General features: G+C 39.7%; 2 protein-coding genes and 1 pseudogene across 3 annotated transcripts in view; 2 read left to right on the top strand and 1 right to left on the bottom strand.

Annotated features, from left to right (window-relative positions):
* The window catches only part of LOC130137812 (uncharacterized), a 36,106-nt gene that overhangs the window by 8,253 nt on the left and 1,619 nt on the right, over window positions 1–26,234 (bottom strand). The window lies entirely within an intron of this gene.
* LOC115665440 (F-box protein PP2-B11-like) overlaps window positions 6,355–26,234 on the top strand; it is a 34,291-nt gene continuing 14,411 nt past the window's right edge. The window contains exons 1-2 of one of the 2 annotated variants that reach the window (XM_056310091.1): window positions 6,355–6,437; window positions 7,562–7,787. In XM_056310091.1, coding sequence (XP_056166066.1) covers window positions 6,424–6,437; window positions 7,562–7,787 — 240 coding nt within the window. In that variant the 5' untranslated portion in view covers window positions 6,355–6,423. Of the gene's footprint in view, window positions 6,438–7,490; window positions 7,788–26,234 lie in introns of those variants that run through there. The other variant, XM_056310088.1, reaches the window with a different exon arrangement.
* On the top strand, window positions 8,518–10,739 carry LOC130137814 (F-box protein PP2-B11-like; annotated as a pseudogene).

Here is a 26,234-nt window from a genome sequence, read left to right as displayed (position 1 = left end):
AGAGAGAAAATGTCGCTGTGAGTCCTTCTGCTATACTTTTTTCTTATTGGTCGAATTTGGCGCCATATCGAAAAAACATAAATGAATGAAGACAACATGAATGAGAGAGAGATAATCTCAAGCTCTAGCTTGCGACAATCACGCATGTTCAAGCTCAAGTTTGTGGATGCCATAGTCACTTGAGTCGGAAACCATGGTCACCCAATTTGAACTCGCGACAGCCACGGGCATAAGAAGTTTTTGAGTCATGGAGCTTGCAGTGGTTATGTCCACTAAATCTTTTTGAGCCACGAAACTTGAGGTCGCATGATCGCTCGAGCTTCGAGCTCGCGGCGGCCATGGACACTTGAGTTTCAAGTCGCGGAGCTCGAGGCATGGTTCCTCGATTTGAGCTCTTGGTCATGGTCGCTCAATTGGTAATTGTGAATAGTTAGTTACAACATCATGAATTTTGTATTTGTCGTGGGCGTTTTATTGGTTTTCTTCATGTTTATCTTTTCCTTTATTTTATTCAAATTAGGGTTAATACGATGAAAAACCCCAAACTGGTATACATGTGACAAATTACCACAAACTAATTTTTTGACCACAAAAAATTTCAAACCGGTACACCTGTGGCAAATTTTACCCTTATCACCAAAAAACCCAAACTAGTACATTTGTGATAAATTTACCTTCCGTTAAATTGAATTAATACCACAAGAAACTTCAAACCGGTACATATGTAACAAACGAAGGGTAAATTCCAAATTGATACACCCATCAACTGCCACGTACCATCTAACTCAGAAATTTAACTGTTAAAATTTAATGAAAAATAACGGAGAGTAAAATTATTACTACAGGTGTATCGGTTTAAAGTTTTTTTGTGGTCAAAAAATTAATTTGAATAAATTTATCATATGTATATTAATTTGAGATTTTTCGTGATATTAACCTATTGAAATTATATTCACATAAAAGGAATCTCACCGTTGGATTAAAGAAAATCTCAATAAGAAAGATTTTCCTTCCACTAAGGAAACCGGATAAACAATTTAATAAAGGCAAAGAAGGCCCAGCCCCGTTTTCAAGAGGGACGGTGCCGGTAGGTGATCTTTCCTTTTCGTAAATTGATATTGAAAATGATTTGTCGAGAACTGCAAATGACGTGACACCAAATTAAAAGTCTCCGGCTTAAAAAGTAGTATTAAAATTTACTCTTTTTTTTTTTTTATATGTAACGTGATTAAGTTAGATTGCGTTTGGTAGCCAGAATTTAAGTCCGGATAGGATAACAAATTATCCTATTCGGTGTTTGGTGACATTCTCTGAACCAGATAAATCCAGATACATCCGAATAAAATGCCATATAAGAATTCCGTCTTAAGGGTGGGATAAATTTGGATTGGATATAAAATTTAAAAAATAACTAAAAAAATTAATATTTTACATTTTAAGAGAGTGATAAAGTGACGCATCGGATATCGTTTCGTTGGCACGGCTCGCCCGATGACCACCACCAAAATACCGATCATCATCACTTCTGACCACCGCACGATCGCAGTAGCTTCTGACCACGCCATGCCGGTCATCATTGCTGGCCGAGCACAATAATGGGGGTAACTACAGATATGCGGACCAAGTACTAGTCGGCACACCTTTATTAACATATTGTGAGAATGTTGTTTCCAAAACGTTTGGAGCTGATAAGCTCAGGTAAGATGTTCAAACAGGAGAAATTGTATGAAGCGGCGGGGAGAGAGAGAGAGGAGAAGAAATTTATTGGTCTTCAAGAACTTGACCATTCAAGTCCAATATTAAATACCGTGGACTTAGGCCATGGATCCAAAATTGGATATTATAATGTGCATATCTTTGTTGGGTCCTTTTCTGCCTTCACCATTCTAGTTTTTAAGATTGCTGCTAACTGTGTTTTGTTTGTTCAATAACTCCAGCTTAACTTGTTCGTAGTTCTTTAAGGCACAGGATCAACGCCTTCGTTTCCACAGAGCAAGAATCGTCGGCCAAATACAGGAGGAGGCACGAGATAAAACACAAGGCGGACGACAGACATTAACGGCAGAGTCATCTTGAGCCAACGCATGAAATTTTCGATCGCCATCGAGAGCGGTCGAAGCGATGAAAGAGCGAAACTATGCCGAGCCTTTCTGTGGGGTCGCGTCGAGCTCCCTCGAGACGGTTGGCCTTCCCGTTCCATATCGAACGGAGGAAAACGAAATGCTTCTGGTTCAAGAGACAAAGGTGAAGAACACCAGTCACCGGCCAGAGACGGATCGATCTTTCAGATCTGGTTCAGCTCGTTTGGACAAGATTAGGGAGGTGCTGAAGCGAGGCGAAGCGACCCAGCTTAGAAGCTCGTGGACTCAAATGATGCGAGCACGGCACGGCCAGACATTGCTTCACCTGGCCATCGTGCAGGGTCAAGGCGACATCCTCCAATGCCTTTCGAATTCGTGTCCAACTTGGAGGCTTTATTATGAAAAAGATTGCAAGAATTATTGACCAAGAAAAGAAAAAAATTATTAAAAAATTTGCAAAAATTGTTTACGTCAGCGCCGATCGTACCATGTAGGACGGCCGGCATCCACGTCGGCGATTTTTGGCCAAAATCAGTTGGAATGACTGCATTAGCAAATCGTCAAAATGTTTAGAACTAAACTAGCTAAATTGAAAGGTTTGTGACTAAATTGATATCCTTTAGAATAACTTTAAGAATCTTTTTGGTAATTATCCCGAATTTTATACTTTTAAGGTTTTCTCGAACTTTGTCTCGAACTTCTATATATGTCAACTTATACCCTATTATTAGTACACATACTAACGTATGGAATTAAATGTGGCATTTCTAAGTAAGTCATATATATATATTGTGTAATGACTAGATATCTATCGAAAATCTATCGTTACATTCTCATTTTCCTTCACAAAAACACATGTTTCAATTCGATATAGGCTACGGAGCTGCTCCCACGTAACCTACTGAATCTTGCATGAGCGGTAGAGATACGATTGAGGAGTCGAGCCAATATAGTGTCAAACCGGAGCTCGACTCACATACTAGATGCTCGAAACTCTACACCCGAGCTTTGATTACGTCAAGTCCTGAGTTTCTTTCTTCGTTTGATTTTTAATCAGGGTTTTGTTTTTTCATTGCAAAGTATCAGAAGGATAACTCAAGACTTGCTTCTTTCTACCAAAACCAAGAAGGGCTCATCTCTTACGCGTTACAACATTAGAATATTAAATCACTCCTTCATGAAGCAGCTTAAAATTTTATATCAGTTGATTTTGGTCCCATTATAATCCACAGAGAATGGTCTTAAGTCAAAATTTTAGGATCCTTAGGCCAAATCCCAACCTAAGCGTGGGAATTTCCGCTTGGAATTAGGTGAAAAGGATGTGAATTCAGCTATATTTGATGTAGCCCGAAGCCACGACGACCCTCATATATATGCATTATAAATTCTCAAGATCGGTTCACAAATATATGTTAATTGATTGTTGTGACGACTTAGACATATAGACTTATTAAACAACTACATCTCAAAGAGAGAGCAAGCATAAGCAATCGACTTGTTCCCTCGATCTTCTCAAGAAAGTTAGAGAAAGCCAAGGCGGGGAAGAGAAAATCAAAGAGGAACAAAAAAAGACGGCACTTGCAAGGTTGCTAGGATATTTTAATCTCTCAGATCATCTCTCTCGCAACCTGACAAGATTCTGGGAAAACCTCCCTAACCACAAAACCATCAATTTATCGTCATTAATTGATAAATGCAAATATTAATTTATTTCAGATAATGTTGATACAAGGGATATTTCATCGCCATCAACGGAATATGATCTATGTGTTTACAGGTCGGATTGACCTCGATGAGGGATGGTACAAATTGATTGTGTAATAGAACAATTGCTTGTGTAACTTTCGTGTCGTTATGGTATTATAGTTGTCAAAACGAGAGGATTCATGTGATAGCTTGATTTTTTTGGATAATTCGGCATACCAAAAGTTTGGAGAAACTCCCACCACATATTGTGGTATTCTTCCCAAAATCATATATTTTTTTCTTTTTATCAAACTCCATATTTGACTGTGGGACAACTTTTTTTCCTATACGATGGATCTGCATAACAGAGCAGGATTATCTAAGTAAATCATTTTATTCTTCTTATGCTTTCAAGAAATTATATTGTAATCTACCTGATGCCATTTACTTTTATACTGGTTTTGAATCACGCTTGATTCCGAGGTTCGTGGGTATCACGCTCTAGTTGTCATCCTAAATAATTAGTTTGCCGAACTTTCGCGCGTGTTTTTATCTTCCTTTTAAGACATATCAAGTCGCCGATTTGATTGAATATTACACATCACCCGTTTAACTTAATAAAACTCTAATCAACTTCACGCAGGCTATTGAGGAAACGTAATTTCATTAGATAGTTACGAAAATTAAACAATACCATGGAATATCAATTTTGGAGGATGGTGTTGGTACGTTTTGCAAGCAATATAAAAGGTGAAATGGAATTGAACCTTTTTGCAAACTTCCAACAAAGCAATTCACATCTTATCCCTTCATTAACTAAACTGAACTTATCGAATGATTTCGCGAACTGCCGGTCGTTTCAAATTAAGGATAATGATATGGGTAATCTTTAAATTTCTTTTTCAATATTTAATGCGGTAGCTAAAAATTCTCCCCGCAACTTTCAAACGCCTTCCTACAGTTGAAAAGTCTAAAACCGTGTGCTGGTGGCCTTTTTTGAGATGTATTACGAAAATTCGAGATTCGTGCACAGCAAATTAAACGGCATTCTCTTTCCATTGACGTTGACATAGACTTGACCAAAACTCGTGTACTTATTATTCCCTCCGCCTTGTCCCCAGAAAGCTAGGGAAAGCCAAGGCGAGCAAAAAAGAGAGAACGAAGAGGAAAAGGCAGATGGCAATCCCAAGTTTGCCCGGAGATGTGGTCGCTCAAATCGTCTCTTTCACCACACCACAAGATGCTTGTACCATGTCGTCCGTCTCTACCAACTTCAGATCGATTGCAGATTCGGATCTAGCGTGGGCTAATTTCTTGCCTCCTGGCTGCGAGGACTTGATCCCTCACGTATCACCCAAGAAGGCTCTCCATCGCCATCTCTGCCATCATCCGGTCCTGATCGATGGCCGGAACGTGGTAAAGCTCGTTTTTCTTTGCAACTTGTTTGCAACTTGCAAGTGATTGTGGGGGTTATATAGTGATTCAAACTAGGGGATTCATGTGATGGTTTTGATCTCCAGTGATTTTGCATATTTGACTGGGGTGTCAACGTTTCTTTTCCCTATAAGGTGAATCTGCATAATAGAGCGGGATTCCAAGAATACCTGGGTTATAATTTAGGCTCCGTTCATTTGGCGAAAAACGTTTTTCGTGGGAAAATATTTTCCTTCCCCCCTCACAAAATAGCCTAAGTCTACGGAAAATGATTTCCGCTTCTTCAAAAGCGGAAATCATTTTCCGGAGCTTCTTCTTCTTCTTCACTAAGGTCGCCGGCCGCCGCCGCCGGTCGCCGGTCACCGGCCGCCGGACGCTGATACGATGGATTTGCATAATAGAGTAGGATTATCTAAGTAAATCATTTTATTCTTCTTAGGCTTTCAAGAAAATTATATTATAATCTATTTGATGCCATTTAATTAACCTGATTTTGAATCACGCATGATTTCGTGGTACATGGGTCTCATGCTCTAGTTGTCGTCCCAAATAATTAGTTTGCTGAACTTTCGCCCGTGTCTTTATCTTTCTTTCAAGACATATCAAGTCGCCTATTTGATTGAATGTTACACATTCTCCGTTTAACTCAATAAAACCTAATTAACTTCAAGCAGCCTATGAGGAATTATAAATGTAATTTCATTAAATAGTTAGGAAAATTAAACAATACCATGGACTATCAATTTTGGACGAGGATGGTGCTGGTACGTTTACAAGCAATATCAATGGTGAAATGGCATTGAACCTTTTTGCAAACTTCCAACAAAGTAATTCACATTTTATCCCTTCATTAATTAAATTGAACTTATTGAATGATTTCGCAAACTACTAATCATTTCAAACAAGGGATAATGATATGGGTAGTCCCTAAACTTCTTTTTCATTATTAAATGTAATCCTTAAACTTCTTCTTTTTTTCAATCTAGCCTAACAACTTTCAAACATCCACCCAATACAGTCCTTCCTTCCATTAAAAACTCTAAAGCCGTGTGGCGGCCTTGAGATGTATTATGAAATCTCGAGATTGGTGCATGGCAAATTAAATAATATTCTTCCAATGACTTTTACATAGACTTGATCAACTACTGTACTTATTCCCTCTACCTAGTCGAGAAAGTTAGTGAAAGCCAAGGCAAGCAAGAGAAAACGAAGAGAAAAGCAGATGGCATTTTCAAGGTTGTCCAGAGATGCAGTCGCTCAAATCATCTCTTTCATCCCATGGGATAATTTTATCCGGATTATATCCCTCCTATATTCGTCTTTACCTTTCTTAGACATGCATCAAACACAAGATAAGATAAAATATATCATATCCTGAATTTTATCCCGACTATCAAACGTAGTCTCCGGGTTTTGCTTTCTAACGACGGCCCTCTTTTGGGCTCTGCTGGCTAAGTTCAACCTATGATATAAATAAAATTTCTTCACGACCAAGAAAAGAAAAAAAAAAGATTCATTAATCCGCTTCCAATGACCTTGACATAGAGTCAAATTAAATACTCTACTTATTCCCTCGATCTCATCAAGAAAGTTAGCGAAAGCCAAGGCAAAGAAAGAGAGAACGAAGAGGAAAGAGAGTCAATTTTATCCGGATTATATCCCTCCTATATTCGTCTTTACCTTTCTTAGACATGCATCAAACACAAGATAAGATAAAATATATCATATCCTGAATTTTATCCCGACTATCAAACGTAGTCTCCGGGTTTTGCTTTCTAACGACGGCCCTCTTTTGGGCTCTGCTGGCTAAGTCCAACCTATGATATAAATAAAATTTCTTCACGACCAAGAAAAGAAAAAAAAAGATTCATTAATCCGCTTCCAATGACCTTGACATAGAGTCAAATTAAATACTCTACTTATTCCCTCGATCTCATCAAGAAAGTTAGCGAAAGCCAAGGCAAAGAAAGAGAGAACGAAGAGGAAAGAGAGTCAATTTTATCCGAATTATATCCCTCCTATATTCGTCTTTACCTTTCTTAGACAGGCATCAAACACAAGATAAGATAAAATATATCATATCCTGAATTCTATCCCGACTATCAAACGTAGTCTCCGGGTTTTGCTTTCTAACGACGGCCCTCTTTTGGGCTCTGCTGGCTAAGTCCAACCTATGATATAAATAAAATTTCTTCACGACCAAGAAAAGAAAAAAAAAGATTCATTAATCCGCTTCCAATGACCTTGACATAGAGTCAAATTAAATACTCTACTTATTCCCTCGATCTCATCAAGAAAGTTAGCGAAAGCCAAGGCAAAGAAAGAGAGAACGAAGAGGAAAAGCAGATGGCGTTTTCGAGGTTGTCTGAAGATGTAATCGCTCAAATCATCTCTCTCACCACTCCACAAGATGCTTGTACCATGTCGTCCGTCTCTACCAACTTCAGATCGATTGCAGATTCAGATCAAGTGTGGGCTAATTTCTTGCCTCCTGGCTGCGAGAACTTGATCCCTCAAATATCACCGAAAAAGGCTCTCTATCGCCATCTCTGCAATCATCCAGTCCCGATCGATGGCCGGAACGTGGTAAGCTTGTTTTCGAGAAATTGGTGGCTCGTGTGCACCTAGCGTGTGATTGTTGGTTACTGTAGTCATTGAACTAGAGGATATATTCATGTGAGGTGGGTTTGATTTTGAATGATTTCGCATAGAAAAGTTTGGAGAAGTTTCTACCACGTATGATCTAAGTGGGTAATTCTATTCTTCTTTGGTTTCCCCGAGAATTGGAGTATAGTTTGACCGGTGCCATTTGATTTAATCAGCTATCAAAATAAAGGCCATGAAGTGGTTATATCTCAGATGAATTGAGCTATGTATTATTTCAAACATCATTGACCATGTAATAGATTTTAGCAGACATTTGAGAAATCTTATCTAGCTTAAGAAGAAGACTGATTGATGAATGTTGATGAGGCCTAGATCGAACCAGGATTCATACGAGAATATTCTCAAAATATAAGAAAGGGGTTTCGTCATTGAATTTCACTGGCGAAATTATCTTGTGTAACTTCTGTTTGATGGAATTGTAAAGTAAAATTGATTTGCATGTAGCATATCTCGATGTCGACATACCCTCATTTTTGTTCAATAGATAGAAAAGTTAAATAGTACCATGAAGTATATTCATATTGGATGTTGGTTGGTGTTTTTAAAAGTAAGATCAAGGGTGAAATTGAACTTATTTGCAACTTTCAAGCGAGTAATTTGTAAATTCTTTTACGTTTTTTTTTTGGTCTAAAAATTCTTTAATGTTGTCAAGTAGAGTCTTTCACCGGATAAGAAGAGTGGCAAGAAATGTTTATGTTGGGAGCAAGAGGGGAAAATTACCAAAAAAGTCCTAAACTTTTTGTAATTGTGCCAATTCAGTCATAAACCTTTTTTTTTAGTCAATTCAGTCCTAAACCTTTTGCAATTATGCAAATTCAGTCCATCCGGCCATTTTTGGCCGGCCGGCGCTGACGTGGCCGCCGGCCGGAGTCCTCGTGGCAATATTTTAATATTTTTTTTTAATTATTTTCGAATTTTTTTCCTTTTTTCTTTTTTTTTCTTTTCCTTTTCCCCCTGGCCTGTCCGGCCAAGGGGGAGGCTCCCCGGCGAGGGCCAGGCTCCGGCGAGGCGAGCCGGGCCCTCGCCACCGCCGGGTGAGCTCCGCCTCGTGGAGCCGGGTGAGCTCGACTTGGCGGGCGAGCTCCGCCTCGCCCGCCAAGGCGAGCTCCGCATCGCCGGAGCCGGGCGAGCTTGCCATGGGCGGGCGAAGGCCCGGCTCGCCTTGGCCGGGCGAGCTCCGCCCTCGCCGGGAGCCGGGCGAGCTCTCCATGGCTAGGCGAGCTCCGCCTCGCCGGAGCCGGGCGAGGCTCGCCTAGCGGCGGTGAGGGCGGAGCTCGCCCGGCCATGGCGAGCCGGGCCTCGCCGCCGCGGGCGAGCCTCGCCCGGCTCCGGTGAGGCGGAGCTCGCCCAACGGCGGCGAGGGCCCAGCTCGCCTCGCCGGAGCTGGGCCCTTGCCGGCGAGCCTCCCCCCTGGCCGGACAGGCCAGGGGGGAGAAGGAAAAGAAAAAAAAAAGAAAAAAGGAAAAAAAATTCGAAAATAATAAAAAAATATTAAAATATTGCCACGTGGACGCCGGCCGGCGCCACGTCCACATCAGCGCCGGCCGGCCAAAAGTGGCCGGATGGACTGAACTGACACAATTGCAAAAGGTTTAGGACTGAATTGGCCAAAAAAAAAAAAGGTTTAGGACTGAATTGGCACAATTGCAAAAGGTTTAGGACTTTTTTGGTAATTTTCCCGAGCAAGAGACCTAACAATCGCATGGGGAGATGACCGGAATTATTGGAAATGGATAGCGATGTCGGAATCCAAGTCTTGTATGCTTTCTCTTCTTATCTCCGTCAACTGACTAACTTAAATTAGTAAAAATGCACTTTCCAAGATACTTATAATTTACTTCGAAAGATGTTTCGGGACACTCTTCATTATACTTCTAAGGGATAATGACACAAATGATCCCTGAATTTTTGCTCAATGTATAATGTGGTTTCTAAATTTTTAATTTGTTCAATATGATCCATGAACTTTATCTCAGGATATAATGTGGTCCCTGAATTTTTAATTTATTCAATGTGGTTCCCAAACTTTTGAATTATATGAAAATATTCAATATTGTCCATTACTTCAAGTTTAGGAACAATATTGAATATTTTCATATGGTCTAGAGACTAAACTGAACATGTACTAAAAATCTAGGGACCACATTGGATAAATTAAAAGTTCAGGGACGATGTTGCACATTAGGTTAAATTTTAGGGATCACATTGAGTAAATTAGAAGTTTAGGGACCACATTGCACATTGGACGAAAGTTTAGTGACTATTTATGTCATTTTCCTTACTCATAATGATAAATTCTTGGGCAGGTTTAATGAAGCGGCTCAGCTCCGGTATGTGTGGTGGTTTTACATCATTGGAAGAATCAAGACCTTTATGCTCTCATCCTGAACAAATTATGCAGCTTATTTCGTATTCCAGTTCAAAGGCCACAAGGACGGATTTGATCGACCAGTAAAGTCGCACGTCTGTATCGACAACGACGACCTCGATGAAGGGCAATCCGTGACGCTGGATCCTAAAGAAGGCGAACCTAGTGCGATCCGCGAACGTGCAGATAGATGGATGGAGATCAAGATGGATGAGTTCTACAATAAAAATGGAGATGATGGAACACTGGTGTGTAGTCTCAGGGAGGCTGTCAGATGCAAGAGCGGTCTCATTGTTGAAGGGATCGAACTTAGACCTACTGAAATGCTATAGATCGCAAGACGAACATGCGTCTTTTTGTCACGTGGATGTGGTGATTGCTCGTTCTAGTCATTTAGGTGTGTGCTTGTATCGACGATATACACTGCCTGCGCTCGAATCCAAGCTAATCTATGTAAAGAATTCTAAATAATTACGCTAAAAATTTTGTCTTTTACTCTATTAGATCATTGAGTCATGGTTGCATACAGTTAGTGGGATGGGACATATTATGACCTTCAGTTATGTTGGAAATCTCATAATTTAGAGCAATTCGTACGCCTTCTTTTTTAAAATTTCTTTATTCTTTAAAGAAATTGCTTGGAAGTTTCTTAAGAGTCGTTTCATGCATATAGTAATATCCGAAAATTTATTAATTTTAAATGTGGTCTAAAGCTTTTTCTAAAGGAAAGTAAGTCTAAATGTATTTTAGGAACTAAGTTTTTCGCATGGATTAGTAATTTTCTTTATTTGAAGCGTAAGTTGGTGATCAGTATTTTGCCACCATTTTTAGTAATTTTCTTTGAGTTAATAAGAAACTTTTTCTATTAAAAAAGTCATTTCTTCTATTTGTTAATTTTTTCATATTAGAAAATTTGCTTACCTCTTTGAAATTGGGCATCAAGACACAACTTCGTCTGTCAAGTGAAAATGATGAGTTGTGTCTGATGAAGGAATAGCCCTGAGATGCATCATAAAATCTTGAGATTGGTCACGAACAAATTAATTAATGAGATAAGCGCACCAAAAGTCCTATAGTTTGTTACGAAACTGTAATCGAGTCTTAAAACTTTTAAAAAGTGCAATCAATTTCTAGTCAAATTGATGCAATTAAGTCAAGCCTTTAGCTTCATCCAATTTGTATAACATAAAATGTTGATGTAGCAATTTCAATTGATTTTCAGCGTTGATGTGGCGCCACATCTAAAAAAAGCTTGAAAACCTTACAAAGAAAAACGAGAGGATTCATGTGATGGTTTGATTTTTTGAATAATTTGGCATACCAAAAGTTTGGATATACTCCCACCACATATCGTGGTATTCTTCCCAAAAATATGTAATTTTTCTTTTTATCAAATTTCGTGGGACAATTGTTTTTCCTATACGGTGAATTTGCATGACAGAGCATGATTATCTAAGTAAATCATTTTATTCTTCTTAGGCTTCCAAGAAAATTTTATTATAATCTATTTGATGTCATATAATTTATCCCAGGTTTAAATGATGCGTGATTCCGAGGTTGGTGGGTCTCATGTTCCGGTCGTCATCCTAAATAATTAGTTTGCCGAACTTTCGCACAAGTTTTTGTCTTTCTTTTAACACATATCAAGTCGCCTAAGTGATTGCATGTTATACACCCTCCATTTAACTCAACAAAACCTAATTAATTTCAGGCAGCCTACTTAGGAATTCTAAATATAATTTCATTAAATAGTTAGGAAAATTACACAATACCATGAACTATCAATTATGGAGGTTGGTGTTGGTACGTTTGCAAGCAATATTAATGGTGAAATGGTGTTGAACTTATTTGCAATTTGCAAGAATTTTTTCCCTTCATTAATTAAATTGAACTGATTGAATGATTTCGCGAACAATTGGTCATTTCAAACTAGGGATAATGATATGGGTAGTCCCTAAACTTCTTTTTCATTGTTCAATATGGTCCATAAATCTTCTTTGTTTTTCAATTTGGTCCTTGAACTTTCAAACATCTACCCAGTACAGTCCTTCCCTTGAAAACTCTAAAACAGTTAACCGGGGAAGGAGTAGCCTGGAGATGAATTACAAAATCTCTAAAACCGTAAGACTTTTGGCATGCTGAGAAAGGTTCCAAACCTTCATGGAGTTGGCAAAGTCTTCTTTTGGGAAGAGATGCGATATCAAACTCAGTGATCTGGTCTATTGGAAACGGAGAATAGGTCAGCATTAGAACAGACAAGTGGCTGAAGAGGGGACTAATCGGGGGACCAGCGAATAGAAACGATCCGCAACCAGTCTCGGGGTTGATGAATTTTGAAAACAAACATTGGAATGAACAGCTTCTTGACAATCTGTTTGACGAACAAACGACACAAGAAATCCTTGCTATTCCAATCAAGTGTCATCACATAGATGAACTGGTGAGGGCATTTGTGGTCACCGAGGGCGCGATGCCCTCGTCGGCCAAGGTTTGGAAAAAAAATAAGGAAGGAAAAAGAAAAGAAAAGAAAAATTAATTAAAAATTCAAAAAAAATTATCTACGTTAGTGCCGGTTGTGTCCCGTAGGACGGTTGGCGTCCACGTCAACGATATCCGGTCAACACTGAAGGGATGGACTCAATTGGCGAAACACAAAATTGTTTAGAACTCGATCGGCAAAACCACAATAAGTTCGTAACTTTTTGGACAGTTCCACCCCGGCCGCCCCCCCACCCCCCACCCCCAACACCTTGTTGTCCAGATTACCTCGCGTGGGCCTTGCTTACTGCCCGAGAAGTACTAATTCTGTGGCCGACCGAGCCACGCGAGCTCATAGGAAAAATTTGTCTCCTAGCTAGCTAACGGGCTATCTTCCCCGGCCCAGGCCCTTCGGACTTTGCTTTTGTAAGGATGCCCTTGTCTGGAGCTCTGTTGGCTAAATCCAGCCTATTGTATAAATAAGAACTCCTTCACGACCAAGAAAAAGAGAAGAAGAACAGAGGTCAATCAATCCGCTTCCAAACAACTTTGACATTGATTCCATCGCATGCTTTTAACTCCATTCCCCTCGATCTCCTCAACAGAGAGTTGGCAAAAGCCGAGGGCCGAGAACGCCCGGGGGGTTATCGGTCGCGGGTTCAGATCGAGAGTGGGCCAATTTCTTGCCCCTCCCCGGCTGCGAGAACCTGATCCCTCGTATTTCGACCAAGAAGTCCCTCTTTCGCCATCTCTGCTGTCGTCCGGTCCCGGTCGATGGCCGGAACATGGTAAGCTCGATATTCGTTGAACTAGAGTGATCTAAAGTGGGTCATTCTGTTCTTCTTTGGTTTCCCAGAGAACTGGTGTGTAGTCCGACCGGTGCCATTTGATCATGCGATGGTTTGATCTTCAATGCATTTTTGTGCATATTTGATTCTGGGTGTCGACCATCTCTTTTCCTTCTTCTTCTTCTTCTTCTTCTTCTTCTTCTTCTTCTTCTTATCCTTATAATAAGGTGGATATGCACAATAGAGCAGGATTATCATCTAAGTAAATCACCTTTTGTTCTTCTTAAATCATCTTTTATTCTTCTTAATTAGGCTTCCTAGAGAAAATCGGATCGACGGAGAAGGAGGAGGAGAAGAAGAAGATCGGAGGCCCTTCGAAGACGAACGCGGTTTGGATCGGCGGAGACGAATTGCGCGGAGACTTTCGTTCAATCTAAAGAGAGAGAGAGAGAGACGCAGGGGAGAATGAAAATTGAAAACGATTTCTCTCGGAAATGGAGGGAGAGAGAGAGATGATGGACTGTGGGGCTGGGATATTTATGATATTTATAGCTGGAGGGCAAAATGGGAAGAGGTGAATTATTTTTTTTCAGCCTTGAATTCTTTTTTTTTTTTTCGATTTGAAAATTATTCGGGTTTGAATTGGAAAATTTGAGGGGTGGAATTACACAGTGGGGGAGGAAGCATCCAGCCGGACCGGACCATGGAAATGAGGCTTCACGCGGTCCTCTACATTTTGTCAAACCTTTGACTAAATAATCCGATTGATAAGCGTATTTATTTTTCTCGTTTTCGTGATTTTTTTTTTGAAAACGTCTTAATATGGACTCATGTAATATGGCAATATTATTTGATGCGTGTGAAATTGAAAAAGTTCCACTTTAATGCTTCACTTATTTCGAGAAAAATAAATAATTTGAAAAATATTTTTTTAAGAAAATCGCTTTCATATAGGGGTGAGCACGGTTCCAAGGTAGACCCGGAAACCTAAGTATCGATCTGGTTTCGGGTTCCAAAAATTAGGAAACCTGTTCTGACGGGCAGGTTCCACCTCGGTCCAGTTCCAGGTTTTAGAGTATGTAGGGTAAGTTCCAAATTCTAAAAATTTGAGAATCTGTTTCGACAGCAAGTTCAACTTGAAACAAGTTTGTTGACACCTAAATTTTTTGCCCAAAATCATTTTCGAAAAATTGGAACTTGTTTTTCCACAAAAATATTTTGGAATTATTCTACTAAAAAAAAAAAAAAAAAACGGAAGAGCAAGGGCCAAGGATTCGAGTGTAGCTAGCCGAGACCTGAGGGATCAAATTGCAAATGAACCAGCAAGTTGGGGCCAAAATACAATTTCCAAAAGTTGGGGGACCAAATCGCAAAATTTGTTAAATTTGCCCCCAAGCCCTTAAATCATCATTTTTACCCCTAATCAAGCTTGAAATTGAAAACGGGCAAGGTAAAATTGATCAGATCAAGCCAAAAGGACTAAATTGGCTTAAATCGGGCATTCTCGGACAAGAAAGTGGCTAATTTTGAGGGACTTTCCTGCAAACTTGGGCATGGAAAATTGCAAATTCTGATTATCATCTTAAACTAATATACTTCAACTTTCAAACTGATCAAAAATTACGACCAAATGAATGGATTAAAGCACTTAAATTAGCTTCCAAAAACCGGTCCACGATTTGGTCTCAATTCGAGGCTGCTGAGTAGCCAAATTTGTGGCCCCACCATATCCTACTCAGCCAGCCGATCAGCGTGAACTCTGGCCGAGGTGTGAGACCATCATTAGGAGTGCAAATGGACAAAAATTTGCCATGGATAAGCTGCTGAAGACACGTGATAATCTCAGTCAAACCTGCTCACTCAACAGCTGCAAATTATGATGATTTTGGAGTCAGAAAGTTGGTGAAGAGACTCAGTTTGCAGGCTTGGTAAGTGGGCAATCACGGGCTAAAAATCTGGTTGGATTCGGTGGATAGGATCGCTGAAGCACGTTATTTTGGGGGATAAAAATAAAGGGATGAGACAAGAGGAGGGGGGGGGGGGGGTCGGTCGTTCCAAAAACTCACCCTCGGACGCAACTCAAACGGAAAATCAACCAAAAAAAGTTCCAGATTGGCTTTTGGAGAGAAAAGGGAGATTTTCATGAACTTCGAGCCAAAATTAGCCAAAACCTTCAACTAGATAGTGGAACTACATTCAAAGATCTTTCCAACCGTAGGTCGCACGTCCCAAATGGATGTCGGGAAGCCATCCAAAATCCCCTCGAAAAGCAGCCCATTCTCGGGTCAAGAGAGAAACCCAGAAATTTTCCAAAGTGTTGGAGTCAGACGGTTACTGGTGAGGGAAAGTGGGAGTTTTTGAGAGACATGAGAAACATATGAGGATACCCTTGACATGGAAATTAAACTAGAATACATCTAGTTGGGGTTGGTGTCAAATTAGTCAGAAGAAGAGGTCGTTGATTCTGGTTTTGGAGAACAACAAAAACCTTCGTTGTCAGTTCTTTCTTTGCAGATCTCATTTTCCAGTTTGAAGAAGCCTATTTCTCCGCGCCTTGGAAGACAATTTTTTGGTTCCCTCAGCCAAGGGATACTTCAAAGAGAAACTAGGAAGCAAGGTGAGTATCCTACATGTATTTTTGTTCCATTTTGAACATGTTTTAGTCATGAAAAAATCAAGAGAAAACTAGCCCAGAGAACTGATTTCTGAGGCTGGAATTTTTCTAAGTGTTGGAACCCCTTCATGAGCCATATATGTTTGACTTGCTACTCCTCTTTGCATGCGTTTTCTACCTTCATGAGCCTGATGAATGTTATATGGGTGTACAAATTATGCTGAGATCCACTTGGTTTGGTCTTTGAATCCCCGTGTGAACCATGAGATGGCTTGCAACTTGAGTAAGAAGCCAAGCTAACCCACATTGATTCATGGCTAGTCATTATGAACCATGCATGTATGCTTCTTGGGGGGGTTGTTTCGACGTGTTCGCTTGATCATTCTCCATGATGTTTGTTTCATTTAAAAGTAGATGTTACGTATATTCTCTCAGATGAAGTGATGTTTCCTATAGATCTTGCACGTGATGAGTGTCGGGGCTTAAACCTGGGCATGCAACAGGTTTGCTTGACCTGGGTTTAAACCCAAATTTGCAAAAGCAGCCCGAACCCACATATCGGGGGCCGATTCCAACTTGGTTCTCGTGCGTTTTAGGTTGTGATTTCTAGCTAATCTTGTTCTTTGCATGTGATAATATAACCTTGATACTTTGGTTCCACTTGATATTACACACGGAGTAAGATTGAAGGCCACGAATATGGCTCGAGGAAGCCATTTGGGGCATTTTAATGCACACCAAATGCTCGACGAAATGCCCAAACCAAGTTTCGATCTTGAAACGGTTGATTTGAGCCCGGTTCTCGTAATATTCATTTTCTGAGTTGTTTCATGTTCACGTAAACCGAGCATAGGCCGATTTAGGGAATTATTATTATTATTTAAATAAAAAACGAAAAAAAAAAAAATAGAAAAATTTCGAAAATCCAAAAATTGGAAATTGGGCTTCAGAATTGCTTTTCTCTCCCTTTTTGTGGAATTAGCGTATGTTTGATTGCTCCTCGCTTGATTCGCACGCTTTGAATTGCATGTTTAATTTAAACTCGCATGTGGTTGATTATGCATGTTAGGTTCATGTAGTGATTGTTGCTTCCCTTAGCTTGGTTAGGAATGAATTTTTTAAACTCCCAGTTAGTGTGAACACGTTAGGTGGTGAATTGAGCAAGATTAGGTACCGAAAGGGCACTAGTTGGTCAATTAGTGTAATCAAGTCCCCGTACCCATTGAATCTCTGGTTCGTAGAAGTAAAGCATTTCTCCCCTGCTTTGCTTGGGTGTCTAATCGACCCACCAAAAACTGATTAGTGGCGACTCCTAGGTGAAATTGATTTCCATGTTAATAACTTTAACTTAAGTCGCGAATTGGTATGAGCTTGGGAGAGCTCGAGCTAGGTTTAACTTAGTAATCCATTAGCCTAACCCCTTAGGCGGCGGGGCCGGTTTAGGAAGGGTCGCGACAGCTTGGCGACTCCGCTGGGGACTTGAGGACTTAGGCCTAATATAACTTGATTGTTTGTTAACTAACGTGGTCTTGTGACAGCGCTTCGTGAAGGCTAAGGTAAGTCCGCTAACGTTGTGTTAAATGTTTTTGTAGGTTAGGAGTTATAAGGGGTGAATTGATTGTTGACATGTTTGTTTTGCAGGTTGGTGTAAAGGGTGTACGTATATGTGAATGAAAATTGAAGTGTTGTTTTGATATCAACTGTTGTGCATGCTTTTACCTGCTTTAGCACTACACCTTGCACACACAAACCGCGATCTAAAACCCCGATCGCCTTAGGAAATCCATAGGAGGTGCCAAAAGTGTGGAAACCGTGCGGGGAAGGACCCATGGCTATCCCCTTTTGGTTCCGCCCATTTTCAAATAGTGATAAAGAGGACTGTCCGACGTAAGTGCGGAATGGGAAAAACTCTTTTGATCTATTTGGGATGGGGACCGTAAGCCTTTAGAATCCCACCTTTTAGTGAACCTCACAGGTGCATATGCGTGTCTGTGTTTTAAAAAAAAAAAAAAAACGATCATCACCCGTTGTAAGTATGATTTCTCTCATTATTAGTTCACTTTGAATTGAAATTTTGTTTTCGTAAAATCCATGGAAATCAATTGAATGCCCAACATGATTTAGACCCATAATAAGAAAGTTCCTACATGCGACATAGGCCAATATTTCTCATCTGACCCCATAAAACTATTGGCTTGTCGGAATTTTCAATTGTGGGTCTAAGATCAAGTTTTGTCACTAAATTTTTCAAAGTCAACGTTGCAATTTGAGATGTCGAATTGAAATTATATTGGGTGTTTGAATATTTCAAAATTGAAATTTTTTCAAGAGTAGATTCACATTTTAATAGGTGAAATTTTAAAAATTAAAGTCACAAATTTGTAGGAGAATTTCTCGAACTTAAATGATTGGAACTATTTTGGCTTGCAAAATCCAAATGGGCGTTTGATTGATAAACCATGGAATGATCTCTCAATGATACTTTCTCTTACAAGTGAAACGGTGGCAAAACACTTAACCCTCGTTAACGGGGATTCGGGGGCAAAGTATTTTTTACCTCGCTTTCACTATAAGAGACGGCCTCAATGAGAGATCCATTTTTTCATTCCCATACTGACATTGTCTTCCTTTTGCAGGTTATACATGATGGTCACTCCTTAAAATTCTCATGCTTGGGCACGCCAAGAAGTGGACTTAGAAGCTAGGACGAGATTTGTTTATTGTACTCTTCTATGCAAGAGTTTCTTATACTTTGTCATCATCTTTATTCTTAGTAGGAATCATGTTTTGCGTTTTGGGTTTTGATCGCGAACCCAATCGAATGTTCTTGTAAATCTTGCAACTCAAATTCAAGTTCATAAGCAATTTTTTGCTGGGGTCCAAGTGGAGATACCGCAAGCTATCCATATGGGTTGAATTTTCATGGAAGCGCCAGAGAAGCATTCTAGGATGGTAAATTGTGATCGTTCCAATGAAATCAATTTATTCCAAAACTGATTTGTTCATACATTTTCTCACGAACAGGTGACAATGGACAATTTCGAAAATTGGTGGTTATCCCCTTAGAAGACAGAAATTAAATCATCGCCAACTGTCGTGGCAATTACTCCCTTAGAAGACAGAAATCAAATGCTTCACTTCCTAGTAGAACGATGTCTTCCTTCATTGTCACCAAAATCAATGCCTCGAGGAAGAGATTCGCCCAAATGGCAAAGCAAGAGATTGAGTTGTATAGAGAAAAGGTCGGGTGGTCACACCGTCTCGTGGGGACCTTCTTCTTCTTCTGTAGCCATTGGTTTAGCCAATCTTTTGAATTCCTGGCTATTGGCTTCTAATTTTTTGGGGAAGGCATTCAAGCATTCGTATGTTCCAGCCACAAAGCTCGCTGGATTCAGGCAATTAATGTTTACTTGTTATGCTCCTCTCAAGGTCACTATAGAGGAGAGCGAACATTACTTGCAAACTGATTTTTGTAAAACGACTCCTTGCAATCTGTCGGAGCATTCTGTTTTGAGATATGTCCTTGTTTGCGACCCTCGATGTTGGACTCAAGTTATCAACCTTGTACATAAAGGGAAACCATGGCAGGCATACGATGCGAAAAATGACCAGTTCAATTCAAGAACCTCCAACAATAAATGAAGGGTTGGAGCTTGCTCATACGCATGATCCCATGGGGTGTCAGTCATTATCTCGAGAAATGCACAAGGTTTTCAGTATGACCAATTCAAGAGCCAGTAGTGAGAATGTTGCTAGAGGCCATGTCTCTATCGATTAACATCATTAAGTGGAAAGTTGACCAAGGCGAGAAGCATTGTTATTCAGTCTGTTTTTATGGGATCAATTCGGAAATGGTTGGAATACCTCTTCCAATGTTCTCGGCATTTGAGTGACAATCTATTTAGTCACTTAAAGTTGGGAAGGTGGCTTGATGATGGATATGATGGAAAGAGAAGATGATGAATGGAGCAAATCACCTGAGGGGTAGCAACCACCGACGAGGAAGCATGATGAAATGAAGTCTATTGGTTCAACACAAAATCAAGAAATGTGCTGGACCACAACGACAAAACTTTCGACTAAGAAAATACAATGAGGCGTAACCATCCACGTCGGCATAAAAGGAGTTGTATCGTTCCTAAGTTAGTTCAACTGAGAGTGGAAATGACTGGTGCCATCTCTCGTTTTGCAGGTGAAATAATGTGATGAGGCAACACACATTGAAGGGGGTGATAAACAGAGCAGGTCACTCAAAGGGCAATAATCCTCACCCATGATGCATGATAAAGAGGAGTCATTCGATTCAACACAAAAAGGGTGTATCGTTCCTAAATTAGTCCAATTCAATTTTGGGATTGAACTAACGTGTCTCCTCTCTTATAGACAAAGGCACACATTGACCGTGGAGGCGACACCTCCTACCAAGGAAACATGCAATAGATGGGGCAAAGCATCCAAGGGACAATGCCCTTAAATATCGAAATAATGCTGAAAAATCAAGGCGAAGAAAGCAGATGAAGGGAGTTGCCAAACATACATGGAAGCAAATTCAAATGAAGGGAGTTGTCAAACACCCAAGAAGGCGAATTCAAATGAAGGGTAAATTGTATCGTTTCCAATTGTCCATTTTAATACAATTTTTGATATAATTCTCTTTTCCTTTGATAGGAAGCATCAAAGACCTGAAGGACAAATGCAAACGAGGGGTAATGTTGTATCGTTCCCAAATTTTTAATCCTTAAAGTGTCTTTAACTAACACATTCTTTCCAATTCTTTACAGGGTTACCAAGTCGCCATGCCGCAGGTAAGTACCCTTCTTCCAAAATTCAAATGAAAATTTTCTTCATGAAAAAATGGGGGAGTTTATGATGTATTTGAGAAAAGAGCACAAAAGTAGAATTGTGAAAGCAAACTTTTCACGAAAATTTTGAATATCGTCTTTGTCCAAAAATCGCCTTGATGCTTGGCGGATCATTCATTTTGAATCAAAATTCCCTGTGGAGATTAATTAATCCGTGATGATCTCAATAAAATGAAAGGGAGATGTTAATTATGCCAAGTGAGAAACACTTAAGATAAAGAAAGGCAAACCATTCCCAAACACGTCCTGTAAACACTTTGAGAGGAGCGAAAAAGAGAAACTCGTGTTGTTTAAGGACGAGAGATTCATTCGCGAATAGTATACAGATCGAAATGAAAAGAGGCATTTCCTTCTTATATCCTATACACTACAGGTGATCATAGTTAAGCCCATTTGAGCCTTTAAATGTGAAGAATTCTCAAAATACCCCTGTCAAGAACCACCCCACAATTGGGGCAAATTTGGAGATTTTGGTTAACATCATTTGGTGAAAAGATGAAAAAGATTTCTTTGCTCTCACTGGTATCAATCTTTTTGTGGTAACTTCAGGTGAATCCTTGTGGAAGCTCGAAACATCCCAAAATGAAGAAGAGCATTCATTTCTCTACCCAAACACTCATACCCTTTGTTTAGCCAAGTTGAGCCTGAATATTCATTTCTAAAGCCCAAGTGGTGATTATCTCCCTATACCGGGACAAAGCATGTGATTTATCAAGACAATGGATACTCGTGAGACAATGTGAAAAACATCTCGAAAGTCCTAAAAGCTCAGAAAAAAAATGAAAAGTCAAATGAAAACTAGGGGGCATGAAAAAGCAAGTGGTGCCTAGTAAAAGCAAGGCCAATGCCCATTTTTTTTTTAAAAAAAAAAAAGAGAGAAAAGTAGCATCAAGAGAAGAATCCTTTTGTGAGGAAAAAGTGTCAAAAGCAAAATGCATGCATGAAAAGAAAATCATTGCAAATGCAAAAGTCATTAGAGAAAAGAGCAAAGCTCTTGTATTGAAATGATTAGTCAATGGACTTTCGAGACAAATTGGATTTCAAAAGGCAAGTGTCCTCGAAAAGATTGGATGATATGGTAATGATGCCATGGTGATCACCAACTTTTAAATCCTTTTGAAAATTTCTGAGCCTTTTGAGCCTTTACCCAAACCAATGTTATAACCTTCTCCAAAGTCTCTTCGGATTGGGATGGTTTAAGCAGAAATTTGGATTCCCAAACAAGCTATCGCTTGAAGAAGTGGGGGCAAAGTTATCTTATCTCATCTTAAGGTTTCTTGACTTGTAAACCTGATGGAGATGCTGATTGAAAATTATTTCATTCCTTAGCCGATAATGCTTATCCATTGTTGAAACCGTGACCAAATCTACATTACGGTCCTTTGAAAGACCTCTTAGATTGGTCAATGTGTACTTATTGCGAATGATTCTCAAAACCTTCGACAGCGGTCATGTGAGGTATATTGAGTGATCAAACTATTTCCCACATTGATGGAAGGGATCAAGCAGCCTTCTTGAGAGTATGTGACAAGCCCTTTTCCGATTAAGGAGTTCTTGTTTGGCATACTTAATGAGCCCTTTTCATGAGTTAAGGTCATTTTGACAAAAGACTTTCTCCTAAGGGAATTTGATGATTAATGACACTTCTCAAGCCTGATGGCAATCTTGTTATGTTGAATGATGCAAAATATTTTCCAAACAATCAAAACTAGCTTGAATTGCTCATGCAATCAATGCTTTCTCATTGATGATACCATTTTCATATGGCCTCTCGTGATGTTATCTTGCCTGGTACCCATTCGCTACCAGAGCACTTGTTATAACACATCCTGTTAGATGTGCAGATGCCTCCTCGGAATTTCCTCAATATTCGACAGATATGGTGAGCTCTAACAGCCCGAAACTATTCTTACATAAGAAGTCTTTCCTACGTGGGACCGTGCTTTCTGAAGGTTTGTGCATTTGTCCTTAAACTACGCAATGCAAAGGTTTATGCATTTATTGCATAACACCCTGATTCCAAAAGTTCTGGGTTTTTCTTTAAACCCTGATTTCACAAGGTTCTGGGTCTTCCTTAAACCCCGATTTCAAAAGTTATGGGTCTTTCTTTAAACCCTGATTTCAAAAGGTTCCGGGTCTTTCCACAAACCCTGATTTCAAAGGTTCTGGGTCTTTCCTAAAACCCCGATTTCAAAAGGTTCCGGGTCTTTCCTAAAACCCTGATTTCACAAGGTTCCGGGTCTTTCCTTAAACCCCGATTTCAAAAGGTTCTGGGTTTTTCCTGAAACCCTGATTTCGAAAGGTTCTGGGTCTTTCCTGAAACCCCGATTTCAAAAGGTTCCGGGTCTTACCTTAAACCCCGACTTCAAAAGGTTCTGGGTCTTTCCTGAAACCCTGATTTCACAAGGTTCTGGGTCTTCCTTAAACCCCGATTTCAAAAGGCTCCGGGTCTTTCCTAAAATCTCGATTTCAAAAGGTTCCGGGTCTTTCCTTAAACCCCGATTTCAAAAGGTTCCGTGTCTTTTTCGAAACCCTGATTTCAAAAGGTTCACAGGTCTATCCTTAATCCATGTTTTTTACAACATAAAGTCCTAAGTGAAAACCTTAGGCACATTACAATCTTGAGTGAAAAACATTAGGTATTTCAAAATCTTGAGTGCAATTTGCCGTTCATAGGGTTTTAGTCCCTAGGTGTACTTTTAGGGTTTTAGTCCCAAAGCTAAATCTTCGACGTTCATAGGATTTTAGCCCATAGGCGGAATCTTCGACGTTCATAGGGTTTTAGTCCCTAGGCGTTCCTTCAAGGTGTTGTTCCTATTGCCGTTCATAGGGTTTTAGTCCCTAGGCGGGATCATAGCTGTTCATAGGGTTTTAGTCCCTAAACAGAATCTTAGACGTTCATAGGGTTTTAGTCCCTAGGCGCTCCTTCAAGGTGTTGTTCCTATTGCCGTTCATAGGGTTTTAGTCCATAGGCGGGATCATAGCTGTTCATAGGGTTTTAGTCCCTAAACAGAATCTTAGACGTTTATAGGGTTTTAGTCCCTAGGCGCTCCTTCAAGGTGTTGTTCCTATTACCGTTCATAGGGTTTTAGCCCCTAGGCGGGATCTTAGCTGTTCACAGGGTTTTAGTCCCAAAGCTAAATCTTCAACGTTCATAGGGTTTTAGCCCCTAGGCGTTCCTTCAAGCTGTTGTTCCTATTGCCGTTCATAGGGTTTTAGCCCTTAGGCGGAATCTTCGACGTTCATAGGGTTTTAGTCCCTAGGCGTTCCTTCAAGGTGTTGTTCCTATTACCGTTCATAGGGTTTTAGTCCCTAGGCGGGATCTTAGGTAGCGAATGATAACCATTCTGTTCCGGAATGAGTTCCTGAACCAGAAATAGATTTTTCTATTTCTGGTTCCTGGATGAGTTTCTGAGAAAAAAAACCCGTTTGATAACGACCAAAAATTTTTATTTCTAGAACAGAAACCCGTTTGATAACAGCACAAAATTTCTATTTCCTGAAACAAAAACCCGTTTGATAAACAATAGAAAATTCTATTTCCAGGAATAGAAATCCATTTTTTTGGAAATGGAATAAAAATAATTAAAAAATCCGAAAAATTCATAAAAATCTCAAAAAAAATTCAGAAAATCCCAAAAAATTGAAAAATTCCAGAAAAAATCATCAAAATGTCGAGAAAATAAAAAAAATTCAGATTTCGGGAAAATAAGAAATTTGTTTAATTTTTTCAAAAAAAATCAAGAAATCAAAAATTTCAAAATTTCACAGAATTGCTTAGAATACCTATAGTCACCCACTTTGAGTAAAATTTATATTTTTTGAGGTGCCCAAAAAAATAAAAAATAAAAAAAATTCAAAATTTCACAAAATGGCTTAGAATACATGTGGCCACTCACTTTTTGAGTAAATTTTAATTTTTTTGAGATGCCCAAAAAAATTTTAAAAAATTAAAAATTTCAAAACTTCACGGAATGGCTTAGAATACCGTGGCCAACCATTTCAAGAGAAATTTAATTTTTTTGAGATTCCCAAAAAAAAATAAAAAATCTAAGACAGCCCCTCGTCACTTGATGTTTGGTGAAGAAATTAATGTTCAAGAACTTTAATCACATCCGTACGTGGTGGTAATCACTGAAAAGAAAAGAAGGGGTCACTGGCTAATGATAACGTATCAAGGCATGCTTTAATTTACTCAGATGGCAATTGAGGGTGTTCAGTGTTTGCATTTCCCGCAAAGCAAAGGATATGTTGGTTACAAAGGTCTAAAGCTTGTCTTTGAAACAAAGCTATCAACTGTGATTCATCCATCTGTAGTTCTCACTCCCACACTTTTGCATTACGTCGAAGCTCGCCTTTTCTTTTTCCGTTTTATTTTGTGGCAATTTGTGAAGAAGATTCCACAATCTATAAATAGGACTATGGCTTTTCTGCTACTATCCGAGTGGATCTCACTTCCGAGGAGTTTTTGGTCTTCACCAAGGTCAGAGACAAGTTACTTCCTGATTCAATTTTCTCTGTTCCTGATAATTGACTATGGAAGGAGCACTTTTTTTTGCTCATTACATGTAGAATACGACAGAAGTTTCAGAAATATAATCCAGGAACATATCAAGGTAGACATGATCAAGCGAAAAGAAAATTTGCTATGAGTCAAATACTCGAGTCAGTTGCCTCAGTTTGCAATATACATGCTTTTGCATAAGATAGCAGCATGCACACAAGATTTAAGACCTCTATAGACTATACATAGTCTCTTAGCACAAGAGATCCCGACTTCCACCAAATAAAGCTCAAACTGATGAACATTTTAATCATGCACGGTTATTGCAGAGCTCATCTTCTTATTCCTCTCAGTAAAACCGCCGTATGAAGACAATCTAGGGAGGCAACAAGTCACAGTTCTAACCGGTTTCTGCTCCTCCATCACATGGTCTCCATTAGGAGTCCTTTCGCCGCTACACATGAAAGTGGAAGGCGTTCCTTGATCAGAGATCAGAAGAACATCGAGTATAGTTGGCTTGGCTTCAGCCTTTTCTTCTGCCATAGCTTTGTGAGCCGAAGCATCATGATCGGCAACATCTTCTTGATCCGTGAGGCTATCTCGGAAAAGTTCAGCGAGTTTCTTTTTCTTACTTGTTGGGGAAGGCTTGGGAACAAGGACAGGTGCTTTGTCCCGAGGGGCATTCTTAACCAATTGTGTTCCCCTGAATAAGGATGGGTGGATAGGAGTGTTTCCACGGGAAGGAGTACTCC

Source organism: Syzygium oleosum, unplaced genomic scaffold (assembly GCF_021117445.2).
Source record: "Syzygium oleosum isolate NSW1041296 unplaced genomic scaffold, Sole_v2.1 Sole_v2.01, whole genome shotgun sequence".
Lineage (NCBI taxonomy): Eukaryota > Viridiplantae > Streptophyta > Magnoliopsida > Myrtales > Myrtaceae > Syzygium > Syzygium oleosum.
Note: the sequence above shows the minus strand (reverse complement) of the source record. Positions and strands in the feature narration are given on the sequence as shown.